The 24,510-nt window shown below is 42.4% G+C and overlaps 1 protein-coding gene across 1 annotated transcript in view; it reads left to right on the top strand.

The window, feature by feature from the left end:
• Window positions 1-23,924, top strand: part of TTK (TTK protein kinase) — a 73,415-nt gene extending 49,491 nt beyond the window's left edge. Inside the window, exons 15-24 of the mRNA XM_063443020.1 lie at window positions 2,503-2,632; window positions 2,751-2,843; window positions 3,250-3,407; window positions 3,796-3,947; window positions 12,634-12,758; window positions 13,868-13,948; window positions 20,954-21,130; window positions 21,320-21,395; window positions 22,084-22,181; window positions 22,725-23,924. Coding sequence (XP_063299090.1) covers window positions 2,503-2,632; window positions 2,751-2,843; window positions 3,250-3,407; window positions 3,796-3,947; window positions 12,634-12,758; window positions 13,868-13,948; window positions 20,954-21,130; window positions 21,320-21,395; window positions 22,084-22,181; window positions 22,725-22,814 — 1,180 coding nt within the window. The 3' untranslated portion in view covers window positions 22,815-23,924. The remainder of the gene's footprint in view (window positions 1-2,502; window positions 2,633-2,750; window positions 2,844-3,249; window positions 3,408-3,795; window positions 3,948-12,633; window positions 12,759-13,867; window positions 13,949-20,953; window positions 21,131-21,319; window positions 21,396-22,083; window positions 22,182-22,724) is intronic.
• Window positions 23,925-24,510: the final 586 nt, after the last annotated feature.

A 24,510-nucleotide genomic window follows, 5' to 3' on the forward strand; every position in this document is an offset into this window, starting at 1 on the left:
AGCCTGCTTAGGACGGAGGTCAGGCCATGCTGGTGGTATCTCCAATTGGCATCCGCTGTCCCTTACGGGGCTCTTTGGTTGACTGCATCCCGACCGGCTGTTGTGGTGTGGCTGCTCCCGCTCAAATCCTCCCAGCCCGGGTTGTTGCGGGAAGCACTCCCCTATGTCCTCGGGTCCCGATGCCATACGTGGTGGGACTGTGTGCCCTCCGGAACCTCGCTCTCCCGAGGCCCCTTTGGGTGTGTGGACGGTGGGTCGAATTACGTTCCGGTATGCTTCCCTGCCCAGAAGGAGATTCGGTGCTCCGAGCGGTGAAAAGGGATCGCTGTCGGGTAAGCTGGGGTGGGATGTGTCGTTTGCCCTGTGTACGCTGTGGTCGTTTCGCAGCGGCCATTTTGTGCTCTCCTCGTGGCTGCGGTAGTGAGTGGGTTCCATGTTTGATTTTGGCATGTATCTGCAGGCGTCGTTCTAGTTTGCGCCAGAATGCTTTGAAAATTTCGTCTAGCCGTGCTGCGTAGTCAGCTTGGTCGATGAGGCTTGTTATGTGGTTTCTCCGTGCTCTCCCCGGGTTGCTTGAGTGCTATTATAGCAGCAGTCTCAGGGGCACTTCAGAACCGTTGGGTTGCAGGCTGTGTTGTGCGGGTAATCTTCCCCAGCGAGGACCGGGATATCCCCTGCTGTTCCAGAGGGGGGGGGGGGGGGGGAAGTAGCTGGGCCTTGTTGGTTGCTCGCGTGTGAGCGGGTCCCGTGCCGGGAGATCGGCCGCCTCCCCCAGGCTTCAGGCTCCCCTTTGGATTAGGCCGCATGGCCGGTTCAGGTAGTTTCTCTGAGTTTCGGTGCGGGACAGATGTCATTCTGTTCCCTGTGTGGTCCTGTGTTGCTCTCCGTGCACCGTGTGCCGCTGGCATGAATATTTCGTTCAAGGTTAGCATTTCTGTGCCCGCTGGTGCAGGAGAGCACGACCGGCCATCTTGGCTGTCAGGCCCTGCCCCCTCTCCAATAGATTTTAGTAGACTAAATCTCCAGTAGACTTTAGTAGACTCAACTAAAATCTAAAGGTTTTAGTTAAAGCTTCTATCTGACTCTTTTGCCCCTTCCCCAGACCATCTTTCTCTCTCTCCCAAGCCCTGGTCTGTCTCCATTTGGCCCTTCCAGAGCCCCTCTGTCAGTGTTAAAGGAACACTATAGGGTCAGGAACACAAACATGTATTCTTGACCCTATAGAGTTTAAAACCACCATCTAGCCCACCTGCTCCTCCCCCCCATTGCCTCCTTAAATATAATAAAATCTTGTATTGTAAGTCTGCAGCTGCTGACTCTGCCCCTGCTTGGTTGACATAATCAGAAGTGATTCTCTGATCCAATCACAATGCTTGCCTATAGGATTGGCTTAGACTGTCAAGGAGGCATATCAGAGGAAGCACAAGCCACACAGCCCTGGCCAATGAGCATTTCCTCATAGAGATACATTGAATCAATGCATCTCTATGAGGAAAGGTCAGTGTCTGTGTGCAGAGGGTGGATACACTGAATGACAGTGCTGTACACTGTGCAGCACTGCCCCAGGAAGCGTCTCTATTAGTGTTCTGAGGAGTGGCCAGTGAGGTTATCACTAGGCTGTAATGTAAACAATGCATTTTCTCTGAAAAGACAATTTACTGCAAAATGCCTGAAGGGAATGGTTCTAGTAACCAGAACAAATTCAATAAGCTGTAGTTGTTCTGGTGACAAGATTTTCTCTCCAATTTTGGCTGCAATTTTCAATTTAATTTTAGTCAGTCTTTTGACTCAAATACCAGTTTAGTTTGTCATAGTTTAGTCATCTGAATTTTTTTAGTTTGTCGACTTAATCTCACAATTTAGTCTACTAAAATTTGACTAAACTTGATTAACACTGGTATGATAGGAAGACTGGAGGAGAAATATGTATCTAAGATTGGAATAGAGGCTGGTGGAGAATAAAAGATTTGAATGGTTGTGAGGAAATTATTTGTAGGCGCATTTCTTATTTATTTTGAGCTAGACGGGCATTGACATGGGGGTGGGGTGAATGACTAGAAAAAATGGAGGAGGTGCAAGATTGGAGAATCTGATATAGAAAGAGGAGGGAATTGAATATTTATGGCTTAGGGGGAAGAGAAGATCATTAAATTGCATTTTAATCCGTTTGAAGACCAGATACATACCTCAGATTAAAAGGGCACAGAAGGGAACTGAAGCCAGTAAGGTATTTCTTAGTGCTACTCTATCATTCAGTAGAGCATATTTAACAAGTACCAAATGCTCTGCTTTGTCATGTGACACACAAAGTAGTTTATATTTTGGTATGGGTGGGTTAAACTATATTGGGAGATTTATTATGACAAACATTGGGAAAGGATTTTTGGTTCTTGGGGGACCACTATGCTAGTCGACATAATTTTGTTCTTACTCAACTGTTTGATGAAACACAGAAAAGGAAAGGAAACCTAAAGCACTAACCCTTGTTATGGTTTTATACAGCTTTAGAACACCTGTTGTGAAAAATCCCTTTCCACCAATGCCTCCATTGTCCACTCCATGTAACAACCCTTCAAGCTACCAACAGCCTCAAACCCCAGCAAATGCCTTCCTGCCACCTGCTTGTTATCCGGTAATACATCAGTGTTTTGTGTTGTGTGTTTTGTTTTTTTGTTGTTTGTTTTTTAAATAATATATCTACCTGTCTTCTAATATAAAAATGTCTCACCAATATATTGCTTCTCTGTTAGGTCTCCACACCTCTTGCTTCAAATGACTATATTGTAGTTAAAGGGCGACCTTATACAATTCTCAAACAGATTGGAACAGGTGGCTCTAGTAAGGTAAAGAAATGTTAACTAAAAAGTGAACAGATGTTTTTTTTTGTTTTGGTTTTTTTTTGGAGGGGGAGGGGGAGGGTGTACTGCTTTTCAATGTGTAAATATTCTGTATAAGCTAGCCTATGTAATATACCACAATTGAATAATTTAATATTTTGCATATATTTAGAGAAGTGTTTTCATGATAACAAAATTGCATATTCCATCACTGAAGATGTACTGTCTGTCAGTGGCCAGTCTTTTTTTTTTTTTTGTGTGTGAATGCTACACCTTTTATAAGGCAAGCTCTTACAAAAACATTACATTGCAGAGTTAGACATGCTTTTGGTGACTGGACATTGTCATAAATGATTGTGGTTTTATCTTTTATAGTGCTACTTTTGTAAATAGTAAGTATAATTTATTGCAGGTGTTTCAAGTAATGGATGAAAAGAAGCACTTATATGCAATTAAATATGTGAACCTCCATGAAGCCGACCAACAGACAATTGAGAGCTACCAAAATGAAATATCTCATTTAAACAGACTTCAACAACACTGTGATAAGATTATCCGCCTTTATGACTAGTACGTAACAAACATTCCTTGTATTCTAAGGCTACTAAATGATGGTGGGGATGGGGAGGTTTTTGGATTCGTTTTCCTGTTGGTTTCGTTCAGGAAGGAAGAAATTCGACAATTGTAAAACTCTGCAAGCCTAAATGTGCATCTAAATTGCTGGATTGGTGAATACAATTCATATTTGATCAGAATTGTTCATTTGAGTCTTACATTTAGGCCATTTTATATGCAATCTATCATTTTGGGGATGCTTCAATTTAAGGCTAATTCAGATTATAGTTAATATCCTAAACTTCATCTGAAATTAAACTTCCAGTTAGACTTGTTCCTTTGTGAATTATTTACTAATTATTTAAGTTAAATTCTATTTGATCACAATTTCTGTTCCTTGTAGTGAAATCACACAGCGACATATCTACATGGTAATGGAGTGTGGAAATATAGATCTGAACTCATGGCTGAGGAAGAAAAAAACTATTGATCCATGGGAAAGGAAAAGCTACTGGAAAAATATGCTAGAAGCTGTCCATACAATACATCAGCATGGTATGTGTATCTACATGGTGTGTAGAGATTCCGTGTTTTTTCAAAATGAATTATAGAAATATAGATTACCCACCTAACTAAATACACTTGCTTTGGCTGAAATAGTAACTGATTTGTTGTGCAATTATTCTCCTTACCTGGGTCACATGCACAGGACACCAGTGATACAAAAAAACGAAATGTGGGGGGCGTGGCTTGGACGTCGACCGGGATGGAAGCATAATCTGAACGCTCCGCTCCACCGGTCCCTATAAGCCCTAATAATAAGCCGATTTTTGCACTAATGGGACGGAACCGATGGGGTGAACCCACCAAAACCCCCAGAGGTTCCCAAACGAGTCAATCGCAAGGTCCGATGGACGAATTCCTGCACACACGAGGTGAGGCCTCCGGATCCAAGATGGCGCCTGCTCCCTCCACACCCGGAGCCTCTACGGCCTCTACACTGGACGGCATAGGAGAAGAACTCCGCACAATAGCGGCCTCAATGGCCATGAAAGCAGACATGCTGGTGCTTACAACCACCATTCAGGATGCCCTACGAGCTGAAATGGCTGGACTCCGGGCTGAGGTGACCGCACAGGTCAACCGGGTGCAGGAACTGGAACAATCCCACGAGGCCCACAATGTCAGACTGGTGTCCACTGATATGGCACTAGCCAGACAGGGAAACTTACTCCTACAACTTCGGAGATCCGTAGAGGACTTTGATAACCGCGGGCGCCGCTGTAATATCAGGGTGCGCGGCATGCCAGAAGCGGAGGGAGAGGAGGACGTTGAAACCACACTGACAGCCCTTTTCCGCCTGATTGTGCCAGGCGACGCTCAACTGGAATACCGTTATGACAGAGCACATAGGGCCCTGAGGCCCCGCTCCGTGGAGGACGGCCCACGGGACATAGTATGCTGCCTACACTCATTTGCGGTAAACACCATCATGAAGGCTGCTAGAGAACGGCCTACTTGGGAATACCGTGGGGCACGCATCTCACTATATAACGACCTATCACCGGTCACTCTGGAGGCCAGGAGAGCCCTGAAGCCTGTCACCTCACTTCTCAGGGAACGCAATGTCCCATATAAATGGGGCTTCCCGTTTGCCCTCTCAGCGCGGCATCAGAACGGCTGGGCCACGATCCGCTGGCCGGACGGAATCCCCAGGTTCCTAGATGAATTAGGCCTGCCGCCTGTACAGATACCGGACTGGGTCCTGGGACCATTGGATGCATGCCAGAGACCCCAACGCGCACCCCGTCGCCGTAGAGGAAGGTCGCCTCCACCAGGGCCCCCACCTCACCGCCGGGATGATCAAGGTCGCCTCCACCAGGGCCCCCACCTCACCGCCGGGATGATCAAGACTAGCAGCCGCAACTCCGAGGACGCTGAACCGCCGGAGTAGAACTACCCTTGAGACCGGAGACCCCTTGAACTTAACTTGGTAAAGCTGAAGTCCTTGGGCCACCAGGCCGTCTCCGGTAAGATACCCTATCCGCCTACCCATATAATTGCTCGGAGGGGGTTGAGATTCAGATACATGTCACCCGGGAGGGCTGTATGGACACCCGCAACAATATATTGCTTAGACTGCCCACAGAATTAAAGTACCTACATCCGAAACACTCTACCATGGGAGTGATATTGGGACTTGCCCCTCCCTACCTTACAGATCGATGTGACCTGCCCTTGGCTAACTCCTTACCCCTGGCTGACTCTGTTTGCCCCTGAAGCTGCTGCCGGAGTAGGCCGGGATTACCATGGGGGCACCTAGACAACACCTGGGGTGGTGGGGCGGAGGGGGCGGAGGGACTCGAACTGTGATCTTAAGGGACCCCCCCCCCTTATTGCAACCCGCACAAAAAACCCATGCTGGGACTCTCCCGACGACAACACATGAGCTGTTCGCTTCGCTGGGATATTGGGACGTGATATCCCCCCCCCCCCCATTCTGATAAGTATTCCCGGCTGTATAATGCACAGAATGATTAAGATGACATCGTGCCTACTGTACTGTTGATATGTGCTTAACGGATGTGAATTACGGTATCTCTGATATGCATATTGAATTTTGCGGGAGAGCAGAGTTAGGAATAGGGACGGGGTGGGATTGGTTAGGGTACGGGACAAAGGCGAGGAGTGGCAAGGGGAGTAGAGAGTATTGATAACGTTCCTCCTGACGTAGACATTAACATGTACAGTGACAAATATTCTAATAACGCATTGATGGGAATGGTGTTAGGACTCTATTACACTTGTTGCGGGGAAATGCCCCACGCCCGAGGGTCTCATGGAGTGCTACCGAAGACATATCCATACTCGGACAGAGACATGGCAAATAGATAAGGGGTTTGGGAACTGACAACTGTGGCGAAACCAACTTTGCCACTGTGAACTGGAGAAGCCTGGTTGCTCGCCTGCTTCCTTTGGACCAGACGTTAAAAAGCGTATTTTCCCTGCAGAAAGGCTTATTCGTGCCTTTTCTGCTGGGGTGTTAGGTAGATTTCATCTACCGAACAAACTACCGTACGAGGGACCACCTAGGAGATAAAGTGTGCCGTCAATTAACCGCCAGAAGCTGCGGTTAACCGCAGCTTAATTGATGCACGCTGGGTGGCCTTTGTTCGTTTGCCGACCACGAGGCAGCGGCCATTTTAATCGTGCGAAAGACCAGCGGTGTTCGGCGAGGATTCTATGGAACTATAAACGGACACTTAATTGCACGAACACCGCTGAGCCGTCCGTCGCCTGGTTCCTAATCGTACAAGATTAACCGAACACCGGAATTCGGTATTTCTATGTGAACTGTGGTAACCCAGATAGCTATGCCATGGAGCCTATTCGTGTGATTAAAGACTTTGGCTCCATGGCAATTAAACTGTATTCGTGTGGTCTGGGTGCCATTCACCTAATAATGTGCACCCAGACCTGAGCTATCTGGGGATATGTTACATGTCTGTGTTTAATGTATTAAAAGTACCTTTATATATTTTAAAGCATTAGCTGTTTTTAGGTCCCCACATGTGTAATGGAGTCTTGTCTTTGTTCTGGGAGATAATTGGATTACTTCTACAATTATCTCCAGGGCAGAAGGGAGGAAGCCATGATGCATTGTGAGAAGGTTTACTGCTCTGTGTCTGTAATTGGTTTATGTCTGTCCTTTGTTACAGTCTTCCATTTGGTCCCCTAGGGGAGTGTCCACCAGGTGGGAGACCTGCATAAATACTGGGCAGGTAGCCCTGAGTAAATGAGTTCCTGCTTAACCCTGAAGCTGAAGTGTTGTCTCATTCTTGGGGGGAATTTGACTGTATGCCGACTGCCAGGAGTGTAAGCTGTGCGTATTGCTTTTCCTGTTCGGCTGCTTCCAGGGTTCGTGTGTCTGCTGTTAGAGTGTTGGTGAATCCGTGCAGTTTGGGAGTTCGGGGAATTGGTGCTTATAGTAGCTGCTGGTCTATATAAAGGGGATTATCGCCTAAACGGGTTTTATTCCCTTTTATGCTGAAACGGTCCGCAACAACAACTAACGACGCTAGACGGACGACCCAACTCTCTACTTTTCCCGGACAGATACTCTGTAGCTATGGCTGTTTCGAGGGGCCATCCCGGGGGATGGGGAATGGGGGGGATAGGCTGGCGGGAACAGCTCAAGAGGGCGGGAGGTAATGGCTGTGTTTGCTTGTTGCTTCATGTTTATATTGTTTAGACTTAATTTCTGGTTTAATGTCTGTTTCTTCTAATACTACATCACTTAATGCTCGTTTGTACCCACTATGACCATACACACTTGGGCTGGGACATGGTTGGAGCGGGATATCTTGACATCTACACTCACTTCGAAAACTACGTTATCTATCCTAGTTCAGACTACGACCACAGCTCTACACTATCACCTGCGTGAACTTCTCAGCGGAGCCACAGGCTGGTTCACCCACCGATCTGGTTATCGGGGTGACCCCTGGTCACTCCTGCTGAGACGCATGTGACCCTCCTTTTTAGGAGACTTTGGGACACTCCTCTCCCCTCACCCCACGGGGGACACTGCCCAAGGGTGAGACCCACACGGCCCACCCTTATTTTAACTCATCCCCGACACCGATCCCACACCTACACATCTTCCGCACACACATACTCACACTTACTCTCACACACACCCCCCTCGGCCGCGGTGCACGCTCAGGTCTAAGACAAACAACGGAAGGCAACTACCATACGGACGTTTGACCACAGTCTGTGCCTAACTAAACTTCCCTGCGCATAGCTACACATAGAACTACGGGACACAGACGGGAAGTCACACCTAGTGATAGAAGGGTAAACACCTCTACTTTCCACTGCCAGCCCATAACGCTGCGAGGACACCCCCTTTACTAGCCCACGCGCTTGACCACGAGAGGCCCAATGGCATAAAACCGCACTCCCCTGCCCGTCATGACCCTCAACTGCAGAGGCTTAAATTATCCAGAACGCCGCTCACACCTACTGAGACACCTCCGCCGCAAACACATATCAATAGCGATGCTGCATGAAACACATTTCAGGGACGACGCAGCTCCCAAACGACGTAATGCCCACTTACTGCAACAACCACCCGACGACTCGAAGGGCGGGAGTAGCGATTTTAATCGCTGCGGAATTAGGATTCCGAGAGCTGGATAAACTAACTGATGATCAGGGCCGCTTCCTCTTCTTGAAGGGTACAATAGCCGACAGGATTTATACTCTGGCTACCATATATGTCCCCAATTCCAACAAAGCACAATTTCTGCGAGGGACGTTGCGTAAGCTACACGGATTTGCGGAGGGAGCTTTGATAGTGGGGGGGAGACTTCAACGCCCCATTGGACCCTATAATGGATTCCTCCACCGGCCACAGTTGTCTCTCACAATCCCGCATAAGATCTATCCGCAAAGCACTAGAGGAATTGTCGTTAGTGGACTGCTGGAGGGCACTCCATCCTGTCGATAGGGATTATACGTACTATTCGGTGCTCCACGACCGATACTCCCGGATAGACTATGTGCTCATCAGACAGGAGGGACTGTCCCGCCTACGAACAGCGACCATTGAATCCGCAACATGGTCGGATCACGGTCCGGTTCGGATAGAGTTAGAATCTCCACTGTTTAAACTGGCAGCATGGACATGGCGTCTAAATCAAACCTTACTTCAGGACCCGGCTGTGAAAGAGGAAATTTCCCAAACGTTAGAAACATACTTCACGGAAAATGGAACGGAGGAGATGTCGCCGGTAACTGTATGGGAAGCGCATAAGTGTCCTGCGCGGAACTCTTATCAGCCTCGCAACCCGCGAGAGGAAAGAGGCAACCCGCATGATGGCGGACTTATACGACACCATTAAAAGCCTGGAACTCCAGCACAAACGCTCCCAACTCACAGAGACATACGGTAAGTTGATGGAAGCCAGAAGCAATTTAACAGCCCTCATTACGAAACGATACCACCGTTCAATCCAACGTTTGAAAAACTTTTTCTACACCCACGTGAACAAAGGGGGGAAATTTCTTGCCCGCCTTTTAAAGGGTGATACACCGCGTACGCAAGTACGAAAATTGCGCTTATCGTCAGGCAAAGTCTCCCCATTCCCGGAAGACATTCCCCTCTCCCCTCTCCCCTCTCTCTCCCTCTCTCTCTCCCTCTCTCTCTCCCTCTCTCTCTCCCTCTCTCCCTCTCTCTCTCCCTCTCTCTCCCTCTCTCTCTCCCCCTCTCTCTCTCCCCCTCTCTCTCTCCCCCTCTCTCTCTCCCCCTCTCTCTCTCCCCCTCTCTCTCTCCCCCTCTCTCTCCCCCTCTCTCTCCCCCTCTCTCTCCCCCCCTCTCTCTCCCCCTCTCTCTCCCCCTCTCTCCCCCTCTCTCTCCCCCTCTCTCTCCCCCTCTCTCTCCCCCTCTCTCTCCCCCTCTCTCTCCCCCCCTCTCTCTCTCCCCCTCTCTCTCTCCCCCTCTCTCTCTCCCTCTCTCTCTCCCCCTCTCTCTCCCCCTCTCTCTCCCCCCTCTCTCTCTCCCCCTCTCTCTCTCCCCTCTCTCCCCCCCTCTCTCTCTCCCCCTCTCTCTCTCCCCTCCTCTCTCCCCCCCTCTCTCCCCCCCTCTCTCCCCCCCTCTCTCCCCCCCTCTCTCCCCCCCTCTCCCCCTCTCTCTCCCCCTCTCTCTCCCCCTCTCTCTCCCCCTCTCTCTCCCCCTCTCTCTCTCTCTTCTCCCCTCTCCTCCTCTCTTCTCTCTCTTCTCCCCTCTCCTCCTCTCTTCTCTCTCTTCTCTCTCTTCTCCCCTCTCTGTAGGTTAGATTAGTTGTGCTATTTTTATATACCGTATATACTCGAGTATAAGCCGAGTTTTTCAGCACATTTTTTGTGCTGAAAAACCCCAACTCGGCTTATACTCGAGTCAATTGTCTGTATTATGGCAATTTGCATTGCCATAATACAGACTGGGGGCTGTGGGGGCTGCAGAGAGATGTTACTTACCTTTCCTGCAGCTCCTGTCAGCTCTCTCCTCCTCCGCCGGTCCGTTCAGCTCTTCTGTCAGCTCACAGTGTAAATCTCGCGAGAGATTTACACTGGGAGCTGACCGAGGTGCTGAACGGACCGGCGGAGGAGGAGAGAGCTAACAGGAGCTGCAGGAAAGGTAAGTAACATCTCTCTGCAGCTCCCACAGCCCCCTCCTACACAGTGCCCATCCACTGGACCACCAGGGAAGGAGAGCCCCCCTCCCTGGCCAGCTAGCAAGCAGGGAGGGGGGACGAAAAAATGTGTATATATAGCAATAATAATAAAAAAATAAAAATAATAAAATAAAAATAATAAATAAAAAATTATAATAAAATAAAGAAATAATAATAATAAAAAAATGTAATGAAACAAAAAAATATTAAAATAATAATTAAAAAATAAAAATGGCCACCCCCCACCAAGGCTCTGCATCACACTCTGCATTACACACACACATACACACACACTGCATTCATACACACACACTGCATTCATGCACACACACTGCACTCATACACACACACACACTGCACTCATACACACACACTGCACTCATACACACACACTGCATTCATACACACACACTGCACTCATACACACAGCATTCTCATACACACACACTGCACTCATACACACAGCATTCACACACACACACTGCACTCATACACACACTGCACTCATACACACACTGCACTCATACACACACTGCACTCACACACACACTGCACTCACACACACACTGCACTCACACACACACTGCACTCACACACACACTGCACTCACACACACACTGCACTCACACACACACTGCACTCACACACACACTGCACTCACACACACACTGCACTCACACACACACTGCACTCACACACACACTGCACTCACACACACACTGCACTCACACACACACTGCACTCACACACACACTGCACTCATATACACACACTGCACTCATATACACACACTGCATTCATACACACACACTGCATTCATACACACACACTGCATTCTCATACACACACACTGCATTCTCATACACACACACTGCATTCTCATACACACACACTGCATTCTCATACACACACACTGCATTCTCATACACACACACTGCATTCTCATACACACACACTGCATTCTCATACACACACACTGCATTCTCATACACACACACTGCATTCATTATACACACACACTGCATTCATTATATACACACTCTGTAAATAAATATTCAATTAATATAATTTTTTAAGGATCTAATTTTATTTAGAAATTTACCAGCAGCTGCTGCATTTCCCACCCTAGTCTTATACTCGAGTCAATAAGTTTTCCCAGTTTTTTGGGGTAAAATTAGGGGCCTCGGCTTATATTCGGGTCGGCTTATACTCGAGTATATACGGTAATCCTTATTCTTCTTTAACAAAATCAATAATTTTAGAAAGTAATCCACCATTATTGCTCATCCAGCCAAACTTATCATTTTTTTTGTCACATCAATATTTTGATGTAACAATTTCCTAGGACTGTTCCTGTGTCTATAAAGTTAGCAATACTACATAAAGTCACTTCCGGGTTTGTTAAAATACTGTAGACCCTGTGAAGAAAGGAGATTTGCAAGAAATGTAAATATATATATATATATATATATATGATTGATTTGTTAGTGTAATACATTATGTCTGTATTATAATGTCATTTTATATGTAAGGAAAAAATGGTTCACCTCTAGTCTGGAATGTCTCCCTTTAAACCAGCACTTTCTGTGGACTTTACAGAATTAGCAAAGTCTACTGACAGTGACATTGATGCTGGGTATCCGGGGGCGGGTGGGTTGCAGGTTAAAGTGAGATTCATTTATCTTGGCTGCGCCAAAAATGATCTGGTTATCTTCCTCCAGAGTGTCCTCTTGGCATCAGGAGCCACGTCACTGCAGTAGTCTTGTATGTGCAATAGTACAGCATTGAGGTTTACTTTTTCGGTAGGGGGGGATGACTGTGTCGCTTCAAATCGAGCAAACACTCACTGAATGGTTTAATGTATTTAATATAAAATTTGGACATTAATGGATTCCTGCTGGTGGAAAAGAGTTGCAAAACGATACTATTGATTAAAACAATCCTACTGATATGAATAGAATGTTTTTTTAAGTGAACATTGCCAGTCTGATATAAAGTAACATGATATCTTTATTTCCTAGGTATTGTTCACAGTGACTTGAAGCCTGCAAACTTTATTATTGTTGATGGAATGCTAAAGCTAATAGATTTTGGCATTGCAAACCAAATCCAGCCAGATGTAACCAGCATTGTTAAAGATTCACAGGTAATGTGTGTTTTTGTTTTTTGTTTTTTTAATAGCGATTTATCATTGTTGTGGTCTTGTTGTATTTAGACAATAGTAGGATGTCCTCGCTTGCAAATTCATTGATTTTAATTTTAAAATAATCTTTTATGTCTCCATGGACAGCTGCTTGCCCCTTACTTATGGGTTTTATATTGTGTTTGGGAGCACAGTAGCTGACCCTTTCTTGTTTGTAGGCCAAGGTTTTATGAAAGCTGTATCAGTCTTCATTTAAATCAGTGGTTCTCAAACCGGTCCTCATGGCCCACCAACAATCCAGGATTTATCTATTTCCTTTTTTTTATTCCAATGGAGATGCTGGCAAAACCTAAAATGTTGCTTGGTCGTGAGGGCTTTGTATGTGGTCCACTAATTTAAAGGAACACTTGAAACACAGCACCCTGTAGTGGTTATGCTGCCCGAAGTGATATTGCATCACTCAATTATCTGCAGTCAAGCTGTTTTAGAATGGTGTGACTTCTTGCATGGATCTGCCGGGCGCTGTTCCAACTCTTCCACTACTACTGCTCAGAGCGTTTACGGCTCTTCATAGCTTGTAGTGGAGGTGGGGAGTAGCACCCAGCGGACATTTGGTCCAATTGTTCTAAAACAGTGTTCTTACAATGGAGTGGCATATGGGCACTCCTAGCACCATAACCACTACAGTGTGCTGTAGTCCTAGTACTTAGATGATTGCTTTATATTTAGACTGCCACAGCTACTGTTTGCTGTAGTTGTTATGGTGTTTGGAGTATTCCTTTAACTAGACTAGTTTATTAGTCTAATTGCTTTAGCTGTACGGCCTATCTACAACTTAGTACAAATGCATACTCCTCCAGTAATGCCTACTCCCGCTACATCCCATATTAAGATGCATGAATAATGCATGTTACCCTGTAAGACCTAAATTGTCCTGATCCTTTGTACAGTGCACACAGTTTGCCTCCTATATCTTACACCCAGCTGCCCATTCATCTAATTTTTCACCTCTTTGGCCTTCATCCATGTCCACTTGTTATCATTTAACTCACTTTAGTCTATGTCAATGAAACTTAATAGATTGTTATATTTTGTTTTATTTCTTGCTTTAGGTAGGCACAATAAATTATATGCCACCAGAGGCAATTAAGGATACCACATCATATGGAGAAAATGGAAGGCCCAGATCTAAGGTATTTTCTTTATGGTGTTTCCTTTTTATTTCCTTAAAGCGGCACTGTCATGGCCGCATCCCGTTGTTTTTTAACCCCGACTCCACTACATCTAAACCTCCCCCCCCATATTACCTTTTTAAAAATCTTTATTTTGTGCCCGGACCTAGGTCCTAGGCGCGCCATCTTTGTGTGGGCAGATCAAGGCCCTGTGGGACACGTCATCAAAATTCCCGCGCATGCTTAGTTAAACACCGGGGCATTCGCTATTGTTGAAAATTCGGACGGGAATTTCGTCCATTCATTCGTCAGAAAGACGAATAAATAGAAATGTCAGACAAACGCCGAATATCTGTATTCGTTTTTCATTTAGTTTATTACAAGGAGGGAGCTACCGGCGTGCAGCTCCCTCCTTGTAATATGTAAAGATAGAAGCGGCTGGCAGCTGTGCTTCCTGCCACTTCCTAAGCACCCATGTCCTCCCTCACTCTATGGGGGTTAATATGACCCCAATATTAGCATAAGGGAGATTAAAATCTCCGGAATGCCCCTATTAGCGGCTACCTGATAGGTAAATAGTGAGCCTTACAGATAACCAATCACAGCACTCTTATTATTTGGCTTAAACCAACCAATCAGGGCACTCTGAGTCAAATTGCAGGATGTGGGAAGGATTTTTAAACTTTCCTTCCTTCACTGGGTGAAGATGGATTTATTTATTTTTATTCGCCAGGATTTTTTGTTTTATAAGTTCGACGTGTATTATGGCTTTTGGTCTGAAAAGGTGGTTTTGGAAAAATACATCAAATGGTTATTTTTTTTATTTATTTTTTACTTTTTCATTTAGAGCCCCCATCTCCCGCTCATGGGTGGGGCTAGAGGGGACAATAGCTTCCCCCCCATTTTCATTTAGGGCACCCACCTGCTGCGGCCAAGGGGAGGGGCTAACTATAGGTCCCTCATTTTTTATTTAGGGCCCCCACCTGCTGCTCATTCATGTTATTTTTTTTACAACAGTGAACAGCCACAGGCTGCTCACTCTTTACTAGACATGTCCCTACTCGCGATATAGCGACTAGGGCAGATTAATTACTAATACAAAGTAATCTTGGTATTTCAGCCTCTTGGTAGATAGCTCCCTAATACCATGGGAATTAGGGAGCTATCTACTAAGCGGCTGCAAGATGTAGCCGCAGCACGGATCGAATTTTCATTAATTCGAATGAAATTCCGAACAGACTTAAAAGTACCGAATATCGTCCTAACATGAATGAACAAACTGGTCTCATTCTGTTAGGGTAATATTCGGTTGTTTTGCCAGCGTTCTGTCTAAATGACAGGGCGTTCGGAAATAATGAAAGTAGGCATCGCAAGATCACGGAGGAAAGGTGAGACTTGCAGGAAATTGCTCGGACCACAGAAATTGGAGCACACTTTGCTGCACCGCTGGTCAAGTGTAGGAAAAATACATAAGACAAAATAGTCCCTACTTTGTCTTATGTTTTAAAGAAAACTAGAGCAGATAGGAAGAAATGACGAACGGATCCTGAGAGGAAGAGAAGAAGCGATTAGGGAAAGGTAAATTCGGCATGATAGTGCCGCTTTAATGGGGAAATTAACTCCATACTATTCTGTAATGTGTTATATAGATAATGTATAATTAAACCTGGATGGCTGTGAACAGTGGGCTAACAAGCCCCCATCAATTTCAGCCAATTATTACGATCCCTGTTGGATGAAACTCAAGAGTGTTAAGCCAGTATGGCCCTTGTTGGATGAAATCCATATTGGTTAAGCCAGTTACCTCCCTGCATCTAGAAGAGAGACATAAACTTGTAGTTGGATTTTCTTAGCAATGTAAAGATTGGAAAACGTAATTGTAGCTACAAAAGTATGGTAACGTTACAAATGGGTTGCCATTATCATTATTCCATCTTCCATGCTAGGTCGGGTTAAAATGTGTTTTATACTATTTGAAAGGCTTCTTTCATATGGTAAATACTATTCCATTTTGAATAACTTTGCTGATTATTTTCAAAGTCACTTCTCTAGAAATTACTCATGTGCAAAAAATATTGACAATCACCTATAATCTTTAACTTAATTTTTTTCTTTTTCTTTAAATGTATATTAAATATTTAGTAAATAATTATCACAAGTCAGTCCAGACACAGCAATGGGAGGGCCTTATTGGAAATGAATAGGAGAATTTGGGGTAAAACTATTCTCTTCTCTGTATGCCTTCTTTATATTGACTGCCAGGTGAAAAGGACAGAGCTTATAACAATGACTGACAGAAAGCTGAGATAAAGGTGCCTAGTTGTAGGATAGAGCATTGCATTTTCACAGTGCAGAAGCACACACTTGTTAACTATAGATAAGTAAACAAAAAATTCCAGGCAATGATTTAATAAAATCAAATGTCAGTTTTGCTTTGTTTGCAATTGTATTTTACTTTGTTGGAAGTTTAAGACGTATTTCAAGTAAATCTACTCATCTTCATATTTTATTGCAGCTCTATAGGTGTACAATTTTTTTTAACCTCCTTTTTCATCTTCTCTCTTCTATGAATATGTATGCATTGCAGATTTTGGTAATGTTTTGGGTGTCCTTTGTCCCTTAGTGTCTGCCCTTTGCATATAATTCCTTTTGGCATGCAGTCATCAGTCTGCAGAATGTCCACAACGCATTCTCACTTTTGACTTCTGCAAGCAGTTTGACTCTTTAATTCTGTTCTTGCCAACCCTGCCTTTAGGTATTTTGCTGTAGTTCTTTTAATTTGCCATACGGTGGAGTACTCAGGTGTATAATAAATAGGAAAGCTCTGTGTAACTTATTACTGGGGTTGTAATACCATTGGATAGCAGAGTAAGGGACAAGGGCCATGATCTGGACATGAAATCTAGACTGTCATCACACAAGTCATAATGTGCAATACTTCATAAACGTGTATTAACCATTGGATTCTTGGAAGAAATAATGCATTTGTTTGCTGTCAATTGTGACTTTACTAATGTACCCACAAATGATATAGGAGTATTTCACTGTATGTATTGTACATGTAAGTCTTTCGCAAAAAATCAAATTGGAGCAAAAAATAAAGTTCTCCAAATCCGCTATGCTTTGCATTTGACTACTTTGGACTTAAATTTTAAATTCTCTTTAAAATCTCACTGTACTGAATGACCCTAGAGCTATATTGTAGGATTTCATTCCTTTCTCAGACTATGCTTTTTATTATTTAATGACTAGAGAAGGTTCGTTACATGATTCACTGCTCCTCTTGTTTCTTTTCTTTATGACCATCTCTTTTTACGATCTATGACTTGTTTATATCAAGCACACTTTGCTTTATGCACTTTTTATATACCAATACTGTTAGTTTTGTTTCCATAGCAGTGACCTGGGTGAAAGTGTGCCTGTGTAACATACTTGTACAATATATATATATTTTTTTCTTTCATCTTTTGTAGGGAAATATAAATGGCATTGAAATCCTTATCTCAATGACTGTTATAGTCATTGCATGACATACCGTAATTTTGTTGTCAAATAGATTACATTGGTTTTTTTTATATTGTTTTTCCGATGGTCGAAATATTCACAAATATCTTTTTTATGTTAAATACCCATATAAACGTTTATAGCTTTCTTTCCGCATGTTTAATTTGACTGACTAATAAGTCTTCCTGTCTACCCCTTAGTCCTGCAATGTAAAACATAACATTTTAGAGAAATTGCAATGCTTTGCAGTACTAAGACTGCCTCTAGTGGCTCTCTACCAGACCACAACAAGAAGTCCTTCCTGGAGTTTCACAGTTTGACTCCTTGAAATGACACTGAATGTTCTCTCACTCTCTATGAAGATATCCCGTGTCAAGGAAAGCACCATAGGAAACAAATTACGTTAGTTTTATTTTTTTCCTATTTTGGCATTATAAGACCAGAGTTAAAGGGAGCAGCATTCTTCTCTTGGGGACAAGAAAGTGATATTGATGTATGTATTTAGTTATTTGCTGACAATATTTCAGGCACATGTGCAGATTATATGAATACCAACCTGAACTTGGCTTTGTTATCCACATATTTTTTTTTTTAGACGTTAATACATTTATTAATTCACACTGTAACGGATCACCTGGCACCCCGACTGGGTATCTCCGTTGAAGGATGCTCCTAGCGCTTCCTGAGGGCTCCAAGCACTCTAGCCGACACCATAACCACCGTAGTAGACTCCTTCAGAGAGCAAGACAGAAACAATCTCTTACAAGAGCTTAGCAATCTCTTGTAGCAGATTCCCCTAATAAGAGACGGCACTCCAAATTGAGGGTGAAGTAGAACTGACTGTACTGGCACATACAGCCTCTTTTATTCAGATTCTACAAACATAGTACTGCCCACAGGGTTTTGAAATACAACCAATCAATCCGTACAATACACACCGACACTCCCACACAAAATCCTCCCGTCTGGCTGTGATATGATTATCGAACACAATGGTTAATATAATTATCACAGGCAGAGAAATACAGTATTATAAAACATATCACAGGGACCCCAAAACATATAATAACCCCATAAATATATCCTCGGAACCAGGGGATATAGGTGAGCCACATATCCAAAATTCACCCAGATCCGTTCAGTAGTTTGGAAGATACGGTTTAATGCAGATTCAGCAGAACATATACAGGCTATATGAAAAATAATTACTGTTAAATGTGTCCCCTGTTCTATAGTTTAAAACTACTGCATGATGTCTTTGTGCACCATATACCGGCGAGATGGCACCGTGTAGAAAAGTGTCTGTGAGCTAAAATGGCCACCATCCATTGTTCTCACCATGTGCCTCTGATACATGAAATGATGGCCACCCAGTAACTCCACAGTATGTCTCCAGATGGTTCTTAAAGGGCATAATAAAATACAATATGCCCAAATCAGTTCCTAGTAGGGCAATACATCCCAGGGCCATAGTCGCAGGGCAGGAGGCTGGCAAACAGGCCCCTCCAAAAACCAGTGGCGTGGTCACTTTCGCCACACACACACTTAGTGCTAAAGTATTCAGATTTTTTTTTTTACCAACTTTTTATATTGCTAAATTACCAGTGGCAAGTACTATTACTTTCTCATCCAAGATGGCAGCCAGAAATAGAAAAGATTAGAAATAATAGTGGCAACACCAGAATTGAAAGACAACTATTACCTCAAAACGTTATGTCCTTTTATCATGTTTTGAAAGCACATAGATTATTTTTCATACACTTCACTTTAAAAACAAACAAAAACTGTTTCTATAGTCTTTTCTGCTTCTGTGCAAGGAGTGAAATGTAGAAGATTATAAAGGCTGACCATTTTCAAACACTATTCAGCCCAAGGTCCATGTATATGGCTGAAGCATCATATGTCATATACTAAACGAACACTATAGGGTCAGGAACACAAACATGTATTCCTGACCATTTTAGATGGCTTACCATCTCCCCTACCCCTTAGTCACCTTAAAAGTAATTAAAACTTACCTTATTTACAGCGCTGTGCGGGTCTGCCGGCACTGGCCCACCTCTATACACCTCCTTTGTGACATCATAATTGCCAATGTTTAGCCAATTCAATCCGTTCCCATCCGGAAAGCATTGGATTGGCTAAAATCGGCAAGAAAGTGGGTTGGGGCAGGGCCAAACATCATTTTGGCCAATAAGCACCTCCTCAGAGAGATGCATTGAATCAATGCATTTCTATGAGGAAAATTCAGCGTGGAGATGCTAAACGGCAGTGCTGCCTACTGTGCAGCACTGCCCCAGGAAGCACCTCCAGTGGCCATATATGCTCTGAAAAGGCAGTGTTGACATGAAAATGCCTACAAGCAATGATTATAGTCACCAGAACAAATACAATAAGATTTAGTTGTTCTGGTAACTATAGTGTCACTTAAAAGTAGGCAAGAGGTTTATTTTTTTGGAGGGGGGGGGTTCTTATCACAATTGGAATAGAAAAGATGGCTGTAATTGCAAACACCCTGAAATTACATGCATTAGGAATGGTAGGCGATACCACCTATAATGTCAAAAGTGTAGTGAAATTAATTGCAGTCTGTAAATTTGCTGGCAGTTTATAATGGTTCCAGTGGCGGGTGCAATTTACCAGCAAAAGTTCTCAAAGCTCCATTTAGAGGGCGGAGTTGTTGATGAAAGGACCACTATAGTGCCCTGAGGGTGCCCCCACCCTCAGGGTCCCCCTCCCGCGGGGGTCGAAGGGGTTAAACTTACCTCTTTCTCCAGCGCCGGGCGGGGGACTCTCCTCGGCTGAATGCGCATGCGCGGCGGAGCCGCGCGCATTCAGCCAGTCCATAGGAAAGCATTCACAATGATTTCCTATGGACGCTGGCGTCTTCTCACTGTGAAAATCACAGTGAGAAGCGCCTCTAGCGGCTGTCAATGAGACAGCCACTAGAGGCTGGATTAACCCTATTATAAACATAGCAGTTTCTCTGAAACTGCTATGTTTATAGAAAAAAGGGTTAATCCTAGCTGGACCTGGCACCCAGACCGCTTCATTGAGCTGAAGTGGTCTGGGTGCCTATAGTGGTTCTTTAAAGAATGTCTTTGAGGTCCAAATGATTTTCCATGTATTCTGAATTGAAAACTGCCTGTCTTGGTTGGGATTTGAGAAAGTAGTTCTGATTGCAACACTTACAGCCTTAAAGAACAGTAGCTTCACATAATTAGCAGTAGCATCCAAAAAGTGAACACAGATTTTATATTACCATTTCTAATTTTCTATTTTTTCTTTTTTTTTTTTTCTTCTTTTTTTGAAGTAAATCTGACTGCTTTGTTATAATTTGCTGCAATGTAACTGACAGTTTAGTCATGCATTTGTGTTGTCAATGGCTAAAATTATGTCATTTTTGTTTCCTTAGCACTTATTATGTTTTTTTTTGTTTTTTTTTTAAATTAAAGAGGTAAATATTGCTTTAATTGGTTTTGAAGAAACACTTTCATATTAACCATTTCCTTCTTGATTTAGATAAGCCCCAAAGGTGATGTCTGGTCTTTGGGGTGTATATTGTACTGTATGACATATGGGAAGACTCCATTTCAGCATATTACTAACCAAATCACTAAACTACATGCAATTTTGGACCCAAGTTATAAGATAGAAATACCTGATATTCAAGAGAGAGACCTTCAAGATGTCCTTAGAGTAAGTTTTTGGTTTGGTTTTTTTTTCTTTTGTATATAAGCTTTATTGGTGCACATATTGTTTCCAAATTCCATGTAATATTTATAATGTAAAATAGTCATATACTTTGAACTGTGAACTACAGGTTGTTTTTTGGGGATTTTTTGTAAAGCTTTTGTAATTTATATTACGATTTGTTTCTATTCCTAGAAATGTTTATTGCGGAATCCTAAGGAACGTATTTCTGTTGCTGAACTCTTAGTCCATCCGTATGTTCAACTGCCAGGTATGTAAATACATCTTGTTTTTTTCTGGAAATGAGCCTGCTGGTTAAAAAGAGGAAAATCTTACCAGTCTGGGAAATGAAGTCCACTTATGTTTAAACAGCTAGAAAACCAATTGTTTCCCACTGATATTGCTATCCTACTAGCGCATCGTATAGGTCGATGAATCTGGGCACCTTTTATCTCATTTAAAAACCGGGTGGGACTCCATCGATGTATGGACTCTCACAGTCAACAAGCAACAGTCTGCTAAAATTGCTTACAGATGGTTCTATGAATCTACACACATACTTGCCACATACTAATGTTGATATGTCTTGGTTGTAATGCCTACATTTCTATTGTATTGCATATTTCATTGTGGTGTCTGACCTTGAAATAAATAAAGAATAAAAAAAAAAGAAAACAAATTGTTCCTAATCACTCAACAAACAAACCATAGACACTTTTTTTTTTTCTCTGTATGCATGTACATTCATTCCCAGGTAATTGCTTATCTGTCTTTGCTGATTAAATTAGCCATGTAGTAACTAGCATAGGGCAAACTGAAGTAATGTCTCACAATATAGAGATTTTGATGAGACATGTATTGTGGTTTAATATCTCTGCAATAAATGAACCGACCTTTTCCAAGGCTTTACTTTGATTTAAAGGATCCCTTCATATGGCTGCTGACTATGTGTTTTACAGATGAGAAAGTTCAGAAAGGTGCCAATGAGGAAATGAAACGGATACTTGGAGAACTAATTGGTCTGAACTCCCCTAATTCCATATCTAGAGCAGCAAGGGTGAGTGCCTTCTCTTCAATGTGCTAATATTACTTATGGTACATAATCACATATTATACATGAAGCACAAATTACTAAATCTGAAATTTTATTTAGACAAATTGACATACTTAATTGTATTAAATAACTGGCCCGGAAATAGGTTTGCAAAGTTATTTTCCTAAAATTGCTTCAAAATTGTATTTTGGTAAATAAGGAAATCAGGTGAAGTAAGACTTTTCAATTATATATATATATATATATATATATATATATATATATATATATATATATATATATATATATATACACATATATATATATATATATATATTTTAGAATTTCCTTTTTGCATCCAGTAAAAAAAAAAAAAAAAATAATAAAAAATATATATATATATTTTTTTTTTACTATGTGCAAAAAGGAAATTCTACAAAAAATAGCACATAATATACAAAAGGTGTCATGCACTTAAGTATGTTGGGTATTTTCATTATTGCATATTCAATCAAAACCCCAGTTTAACTGAATAAATAAACTTACACTTTGCGTCTTTTCTTTTAGCAATTGTATGATCAGTGCAACAGCGGAACGGGCCTTGATTTATCTTCATTTGGAAAACAGGCCAACCAAAACTCGTGGACTATGAAGTGATGTATTGTAGTTTCACAGTCCTAATCCTAGGACCCTGATAACCTGCCATGCCATGTATTATCTTAGTTGCATTATTGTTTTATAATTGTTTATAGTGTTCAAATGTGTATAAACACAAAGTAAATTACTTCTAGCAGTTTTGTAAATACTATTTTCTGTGTCTGTAAATATTTGTCTTCAGATTTCCAAGATTTTTCATTTGTTTAAATGGAAAGGGTTACTTATCACTCTAAATGTTCACCTACTGAGCAATGCTGACAGAAATAATCTGTTGTGGAAGTGACATAATCATATGCAACTAGAAAAGGGGTTTGTTTATGACTGTTCCCTCAGTGACACAGATCTATGGATGTTTTTCAACCTTTTTTTGTAGTTAATGCTTGTTAAACCTGCACATGAATCAGGAGGCCAAAGGTTCATAGGCCGCAAATAATTTAAAATGTACCCACAAAGGTATTTCGATTCTTTGGTTTGTATCTTTTATTCCGTTGGCAAAAGGATCTTTTACGGATATAATCATATTAAAGAATGAATGGAGTTAAAATACTGCTAGTCTAATGTCACATTCAAGCCTTCTATGATTATTTGTGGCAGATGGATGAAAACGCATTAGACATGATACAGAACATTTAAAGAATCGTGAGTTTTCCATTAACAATTAGACAGCAGTTTTTTATTCAACTACATGAGAAGTTTAATGTAGGGGTTCCATCCACAATAAATAGACCTCCTACTGAATACCACAAGTCGGACAGGACTGCAGAAGCATCAAGCGCAATAATTTACTCTTAAAGGGAGACAATAGTGTTGGCTATATTATTATTATTATTATTTTATTTTTTATAATCAAAATTGGTTGTAAACTTAGATTGGAGCTTTTCATTTTAATTATTTTGTGGGTTCTTCACAGTTCAAATAGATACAAATTATAAAACGGATGGAATAATTTTCATGACTTGGCTTATACCATTCAGGGACATAGTTAAGCATGTTAATAAACTATGGCTAAAAAAGAGATTGCAGCCATACCATTTCATTACAGCAGTGATCAGCTGACAGTCGTAGCCAAAGTTCCACATCACTGCTCAGACTAATGAGGAAGTAGCAGCATGGACAGAATCAACCATATCAAATAAAGTAATTGACCAGCTTTACTAATAATCTTATTTTTAACCATAGCTATTTATGCACTTCAATAACACAGTGGTGTTTATTCGGTGTTAAATCAAATTGTGAAATTTAGGCAAAAATGGCAGATCTGTTTTTTTTTTTTTTTCTCAATCCATTTTGCAGTTCAGCTTTCTGTTCACGGAAATTCAGTGTTTAGTGAATAAACCTCACCAAGCTTGACTTCCCATTTCATAGCTCTTACAGTTCTTTGTTTTTGTCTTTTACTTATACTGTGAGCAATGCAACACAAATACCATTACATGTCCCTGTAATGTATGATATCAACATTTAACTAAATGTATTGTCTTTATTCATTAGATGATAAATTGTGGTGCATGTTGACCTATTGGCCTGGTATTTGGACCAAAGTTACCAAGATACTTTCCAACTCTAGCTCTTGAGCCAAACTTCTGCATGTTGGCTGCCACTTCAGTGCAGTGAATAAGTCCAATCTTTCTAGTCTTACAAGCAAAGTTGTATATAAATGTGAAGAATGTTTGGAGACTTGTTTTAGATTTAAAGGGAC

This window comes from Pelobates fuscus, chromosome 2 (genome assembly GCF_036172605.1).
Source record: "Pelobates fuscus isolate aPelFus1 chromosome 2, aPelFus1.pri, whole genome shotgun sequence".
Lineage (NCBI taxonomy): Eukaryota > Metazoa > Chordata > Amphibia > Anura > Pelobatidae > Pelobates > Pelobates fuscus.